The 7193-nt window shown below is 46.6% G+C and overlaps 1 protein-coding gene across 2 annotated transcripts; it reads left to right on the top strand.

Moving 5' to 3' along the window:
* The first annotated feature begins 1352 nt into the window (after positions 1-1352).
* On the top strand, positions 1353-6973 carry LOC110305490 (schlafen family member 2). Of its 2 annotated transcripts, none has more exons than XM_021177488.3 (2): positions 1353-1595; positions 5602-6973. In XM_021177488.3, exons 1-2 carry the CDS (start codon positions 1546-1548, stop codon positions 6683-6685), a joined length of 1134 nt encoding a protein of 377 aa, XP_021033147.1. In that variant the 5' UTR covers positions 1353-1545; the 3' UTR covers positions 6686-6973. The 2 variants fall into 2 exon arrangements, with proteins under 2 accessions (XP_021033147.1, XP_085685874.1); XM_085829748.1 differs by lacking the exon at positions 1353-1595 and adding an exon at positions 3613-3858.
* Positions 6974-7193: the final 220 nt, after the last annotated feature.

Genomic DNA, 7193 nt, shown 5'->3' with positions numbered 1-7193 from the left:
ATAAATGCTCTCCTGGCTGCCTCCTTCCTTAAGCCTGGGCACTGCACTTTGTCCTTGATGGAGAAGTCCCCAGAGTTTGCTGCAGTTCTAATCCCTGACCTTTGGAGTTGAATTCCTTCTCACTGACTTTGGAGCTGAACTGGAGCTTGGAGGAGGAGGAGGAGGAGGAGGGTGAAGAGGGGAGAGAAAGAAGAGAAGACTGCAGGCACACACAGAGCATGGGTACTGGACTTTCTCCACCCAGCAGCTGCCTCAGTCCAGATGCTGCTCCTCCCTGGCTCCCCCACTTTTCCTACCCCTGTTCTTTTCTTCCTCATGTCCCTCAAAGCCCTGGTTGTTGGCTTGCCCTGGTCTCTGGCTAGTCTTGTGACATTCCTTAGGAACGGGAGGGTACAGTTCTGAGCAAGAGGTTGTGGCTTGGGATACGGGAGGAGGGTGACTCATTGGACTCCCCCCTAGCAACTTCTTCTTTCACCTCCTGACAAGTACAGAAGGAAAATTTTGTCTTTCTTCATTTTTTGGTTTTCTTCATTACTGATGCAAATATTCTCCTTTACGTTTTTGCATGTTTCCATCAACCCACGAGAACTCCAGAAACCTCCTGTACTTTATTTCTTAGAGATTAAAAATTAGAGATTAAAAAAGAGATTCTAAAGGTCTCTGAGTCAGTTTCCTCAGAGCTGGTCTGGTAGTGACAGGCAATGAAACAGCCCACAGGGAAGAGCCCTGTTCTGGACTCTTAGGCTGGAGGGACAGTGGAGTTCTAGACCTCTGGAAGGGCAGTCAGTGCTCCCTCCAGCCCTATTTCTTTTCTTTTCTTTTTTTTAAAATATATATTTTATTGGATATTTTCTTTATTTACATTTCAAATGTTATCCCCTTTCCTGGTCCTGGCCCTTCCTTCCTCCCCAACTCCCTCTCCCATCCACCCCCAACTCCCTTTCCCTTCCCTCAAACTCCCTCTCTCACTCCCCCCCCCCCCAATCAGTTTCTTAAGGCTGGTTAGGGAGGTGTTACTGTAACAAAGTAGCAAGAGAGGTGTACTGCTTTAGGGTAGCCCTGGGAATTCCATAGAGAGAATTCCGGAGGGCTCCAGGAATCTGCTGGCAGAGAGGATCCTGTTGTGCCCATTTTAAGCCCTGGACTGGAGGGTCTCTAAAGGCATTAACAAGGGCACCTGCTCTTTTGAGCAAATGGACTTTGCTGCTTGGGAATGCCTGAGGCAGATAGAAATGAAAAGATCTGATTAGTCAACTGTGAGCTTGTGTTACACTCTGTCCAATAGAAAAGTGGAGGCAGGGCTTTCACTTCCTGGAGGTTGACAGTTCTGGGATTTCCAGTCTACCACTAGAGTCTGTGCAATGCTTTAATGCAGCAAGGAACAAAGAACTCATGTGGGCTTAGAGGTGAACACACAACCAGGGCTGCAGTTAGAACTCTTCCAAGTGCCAAAGCCCACCGGCGAAGACATCTGCTGGCCAGGACTTGTTGCAGACCGAGGGTCTTTCTCAGGTGACACTAGCCTGCTTCACCAAGACTGCTAACATGAGTACTAGACTTGAGGCAACTGAGCAAGGCAACCAAAGAACTCAGAGGTAAGTGACCACAGACATACAGCCTACTCAAGTCCTACCCCTAATGCCATTTCTGTCCCTGGGTCCCAGTTGCTCTGGGACCATATGGGGGTCATCAGTACAACCCACCTCTCTCAGGAACCTGGGTTAGTTTCTGTCTCTACTGGCATCTTGGCTTCTTAGAGCCTTAGTAGCCCATTTAAACAAAGTATTAACAAACCTGCTGTGAAGGGATTGGGCACCTGGTGGGTCTGGGAGGGCAAATGCCTGTGTCTTCTTGGTTCTGGGGAGGACCAGGGAGAGAGCTTAGGTTCTGCTTGGCCTGAGCCTGAACTATTGAGGCAGAGTGTGGGAGGATGAAAATGCAAGCCAGGCGTTGGGTACTTTTGGCAGGTCTGTGCCATGGTGTATCCCTGAGAAAATATGTCATGCAACAGATCTAGTGTAAGAGGTTTATTTGGGAGAGGAGAGCGAAAGGTGCCTCAGAGTTGAAACAGTAAGGAGGGATAAGGGCAGACAGGCAGAGAGAGACATGGAAACACACAGGAGGTAAGGTTGAGAGGGAGCAGAGAGAAATGAGAGCAGAGGAGGAGAAGGGGAGAGGAAGAGGGAGAGATATCTGTGGTGTCTGGGGCCCTTTTATCCACAGCAGGCACCTGGCACAGTTAGCAGGGGCAGGAGAAGAAATAAGCAGCCTCTAGTCCCTAGGAAATCAGGCTCCTGCTGGTCACCAGAGCATCTTGAGGGTTCTCCACAGGATCCTGTGGTAGGATAAGTAAATGTGTCTGACCGACAGGAAGAAGTGGAACTGCATTCAAGATGAAAAACGAGATAGGTGCACTAGAGCCCTGAAAAGCTTATAATGTTCTCTTCCACCAACTGCCAAGCACTTTCAGAGGTGTGCAAAGAATTCCCCATCTCTTCTTTTTCTCCAAGAGGCAACTACTACTGCTCCTGCCTCTGTGTTTGCCTGCCAATCTGCAGTGCCTGCATCTGGATGCCAGGCTCTTTCCCTCTGAGGACAGCTAACAAGACACTTTAAATTCCAGACCAAAGTCTCCGAGAACTTTCTCTAGTCGACACTAGCATTTTGGGGGTGGGGGCGGGGAGGGGGTTGGGGTGGGAGCAGCGGATGGGAGTCTGAATGGCAAAGTAGACCTAAAACTGCAGGGGGGTTAATGAGTTTACATGTCTGGGTTTGTAGATCACCCAGCTTTTTTTTTTTTTTGAAGGAACAAGTCTCACATACATGCCTAAAAGATGCACATTTTAAACAATTGACAATTTTCCATAGTCACGATGTACGAGTGCAATGGCCTGTATCCCAGGCTATCCCACAGCTCCTGTAAATGTGACTGCACCACAGACCTGTAATTTCTGAATTTCCCGGGGCTGGGGGATGTCATGACCACTGTTCTTTTGTACTTTGGTGTGAGCTGTGGTGCTGGCTGAGAACAGAGCCTGGCTCAGGGGATTCTATATGCGTGCCTGGGTGGGAATGGGGAAGAACAGAGACTGCTTAGGAGAATATGGTGGGTGGAGGAGAGGGCGGGCTGCAGTTTCTGACAGGGAGGAACTGAAAGGACTTCTGAAAGCTTGCTTTTGGCAGGTGGGTTTGAATAGGGAGGGGAAAAAAAAAGGTGGTGGCTTAACAGGGATGTATTCCGGTCAGACTGAGTATTGCTGACATTTTAAATGTTACTTTGGTTTCTACCCTGCTTTGATCATTCAGTTCCTGGTTAAAAGACCCACGCAGCTTTCATTATTTACAATAAGCCTTAAACAGCACAAGAGCTGGGCAGATATCTACCTTCTGTGCTATTAGAATCTACTTTCCTATCGATAACTCTGAGTTATTACTTACTGTGTTTCTCTGGGCTCCTCTTAAATCCAACCGGCCAGGCTTCAGGGCCACATTTTTTATGAGCTCAATCTGATCCACGGTGGTGGTGGCTTCTCTTCCTGGTTCTACTCTCAGGCCCCAAGCCCGGAAACACTAAAACCTGTCTTTGTCTCCTCTTCCCAGGTTATTGGCATCTTTATTCACCAATCAGAAATAACTTGGAGGCAAGGTCACGTGGTGTCACTTGGGTCTATGCCCAGACCCTTGTCTCTGGGGCACCCAGATCTTGAGGAACCAATATTAGCATCAGAGTACAAGCAGCATCAGGCCAACCCACGACAACTGACAAGCAGTCGGTTATGCTGGCTATGTGTAGATCAACCTGACACAAACTATACTCAATCAACTCAGAGGAGAAACCTTGATGAAGACATTGTCTTTGTAAGACTGGGCTGCAGGCAAGCCTGTAGGACACTTTCTTAGTGATTGATGGAAGAGGGCCCAGTCCACTGTAGGTGGTGCCATCCCCTGGGTCGGTGGTCCTGGGTCCTGGGGTCTCTATAGTCTTTGCATCAGCTCCTGCCTCTAGGTTCCCATCCTGTTTGAGTTCCTGTTCTGACTTCCTTCCATGATGGAGTATGATGTGGAAGTATAAGCCAAATACTTCCCTCCTGATCTTCTTTTCGAACATGGTGTTTCAAAATAACCATAACTAAGACCTCAAGTCAACTTATGAAAGTAGAATTAATTTGCTTTAGGGTTTTAGAGGGTTATAGTCCATGTTGACAGAAGAGTTGAGAGTTCACATCTTGAATCAGAGAGAGAGAGAGAGAGAGAGAGAGAGAGAGAGAGAGAGAGAGAGAGAGAGAGAGAATGCTAACTGGGAATAGGGTGAGTCTCTTAAAACTTCAAAGACCATCCCCAGTGACATACCTTCTCCAACAAGGCTACACCTGCTATATCCTTCTGAAACATTTCCATCAATTGGGGACAATAGTTCAAATATATGAATCTACGAACAAAACTACAGTTCATGCTTTAGCAATCCGTGTGCTGGGAAAGTAGGTGGACACCAGCATCTATGGCTCTCAGTGGTGATTCCAAATGGAGACAGAGGCTTTCCCCTATGGAGTCAGTGGAGCAAATGGGCTCACATCTGGGCACATCTGGGCAGACTTCCTAAGATAGAAAAAGATACTGGGATTAAGGAATAGTGATTACATGTTTGGAGTTTGGAGGTCAGAGGTCAATGTCAGATGTCTTCGTATTCTTCATCTTATTTACATTCATAATAATCATAAATGATCTGAAACTGGACTGGAGAGATAGCTCAGGGGTTAAGAGCACTGGCTGCTCTTCTCAAGCACCAGGATTCACTTCCCAGCACTAACATGGGGCTAACCACCACCTGTAACGCCAGTTCTTGGGGAGATGATGCCCTCTTCTGGCCTTCAGGGTTACTGCATGCACATGGTACACATAAGCAGGCAAAACACCAATAGACATAAAATAAACACGTCTAAATCATTGCATAACTAAAGCCTATGGTACAGAAAAGACCAATACAGATTCCACTGAGGGTTTATTGAAAGAAGACCGAATACAATATCAAGGACAAGAAAAGAAATGAACAAAGATTAAAATGGGATTGAACATCTGAACAGGCTCAACTATACCTGTAACATTACGTCTAAAACTTAGTAGGCATAAAAGTTCTGTTAATAAGTGCAAAGTGCGGAAAAACAACAACCATTTCTCCCCCTGCACACTGACAAGCCTGTAGAGCAATTTGCTTTAGGGTTTAGGAGGGTTATAGTCCATGTTGACAGAAGAACTGAGAGCTCACATCTTGAATCAAAGAGAGAGAGATAGAGCTAACTGGGAATGGGTGAGTTATTGCTATTGGTCTCACGGTATGGAAGATGCTCTCTCTTGCTTCGCTCTCATTCTTTTATTTATTTACTTTTTAAAAGATTTATTTACTATTATACATTAAGTATACTGTAGCTGTCTTCAGACTCTCCAGAAGAGGGCATCAGATTTCATTAAGGGTGGTTATGAGCCACCATGTGGTTGCTAGGACTGGAACTCAAGACCTTCAGAAGAGCAGTCAGTGCTCTTACCCGCTGAGCCATCTCATCAGCCCCCTTTGCTCTTATTCTAACGGCTCTGTCTGTTTTCCAGGAATGACATTCAGCTGGAAAATGCAAAGGCTGCTGGGAAAATGGGCATCAGCGTTGACCTGGAAGCCAAATATGCTAAGCTCGGTCTAAATCTCGGAGCAATCACTTTTGGAGAGAAGGATAGGAAGAAAATGAATTCTCACCTCAGGAAAGAGGAGAATGCAAACATCTCTCTAGCTGTATGTGCTCTCCTGAATTCGGGAGGTGGAGCAATCAAGGTTAAAATTGAAAACGAAAATTATAGTCTCACTAGGGATGGCCTGGGACTAGATTTGGAAGCCTCTCTTTGTAAATGTCTGCCCTTTGTCCAGTGGCACCTGGACTTCACGGAGAGCGAAGGCTACATTTATATCTACGTGAAATCGTGGAGCCAAGAAATCTTTGGGCTGCCTATTGGCACCCTGAGAACCAATTTGTATGTAAGGAGCATGTCATCTTCTGTACAAGTGAGTGCCGCTGCTGCCCTGGAATTTCTGCAGGACCTGAAGGAAACTGGAGGGAGACCCTGTGTCAGACCGGAGTTGCCTGCAAGCATAGCCTGCCCTGAAGTGGAAGGAGAATGGCACCTGGAGGATTTGGCTGCTGCATTTTTTAACAAGACAGAATTTCAGTACGAGGAAACTTTCCCCTTTACCAGATCCAGATATGTTGAAGTTACATTGCTTTCAGCGAAACGCCTGCGAAAACGCATCAAAGAGCTCCTCCCTCAAACTGTTTCTGCATTTGCAAACACAGATGGGGGATTTTTGTTCATTGGTTTGGATGGCAAAACCCAGCAAATTATTGGTTTTGAAGCAAAGAAGAGTGACCTTGTGTGTCTAGAGAGTGAAATAGAAAAGTACATCCAACAGCTGCCTGTCACTCACTTCTGTGAGGAGAAGGAGAAGATCAAGTACAAGTGCAAATTCATCGAAGTGCACAAATCCGGAGCTGTGTGTGCATATGTGTGTGCGCTCAGAGTGGAGAGGTTCTGCTGTGCTGTGTTTGCTGCAGAGCCTGAATCCTGGCACGTGGAAGGCGGCTGTGTGAAGAGGTTTACCACAGAGGAATGGGTGAAACTCCAGATGGATGCCCCATCAGGTTGAAGGGGGATTTATGTAGAGAGTCGTGTTGTCAGGAGTGGATGTTCACAGTCAGCTATTGGATGTATCACAGGGCTCCCAATGGAGAAGCTAGAGAAAGTACCCAAGGAGCTAAAGGGATCTGCAACCCTATTGTCGGAACAACATGATGTACTAACCAGAACCCCGGAGCTCTTGTCTCTAGCTGCATATGTATCGAAAGATGGCCTAGTCGGCCATCACTGGAAAGAGAGGCCCATTGGACTTGCAAACTTTATATGCCCCAATATAGGGGAATGCCAGGGCCAAAAGAATGGGAATGGGTGGGTAGGGAAGTGGGGGGCGCTATGGGGGACTTTTGGGATAGCATTGGAAATGTAACTGAGGAAAATATGTAATAAAAATATTAAAAATTTAAAAAAAAAAGAGAGTCGTGTTGTGAGCAATCGCCATTATAATATGGTGCTGGCTTCCGCTGTGCCCAACTAGTAAACAAGCCTTGTGCACAAGTGCGAGAGTGAACTCAAGCCTA

Source organism: Mus caroli, unplaced genomic scaffold, assembly GCF_978045245.1.
Source record: "Mus caroli unplaced genomic scaffold, Mus_caroli_1 scaffold_13, whole genome shotgun sequence".
NCBI classification, from domain to species: Eukaryota; Metazoa; Chordata; class Mammalia; order Rodentia; family Muridae; genus Mus; species Mus caroli.
The sequence above is the reverse complement of the archived record's forward strand: the minus strand, read 5'-3'. Positions and strand labels throughout refer to the sequence as shown.

What these genes read in the sequence shown, in the direction of transcription:
- LOC110305490 (XM_021177488.3), top strand. Translation starts at nt 1,546, where the DNA reads ATGAGTACTAGACTTGAGGCAACTGAGCAAGGCAACCAAAGAACTCAG. An exon ending in GGCAACCAAAGAACTCAGAG is followed by an intron (nt 1,596 to 5,601) that starts GTAAGTGACCAC and finishes TCTGTTTTCCAG; the next exon opens with GAATGACATTCAGCTGGAAA.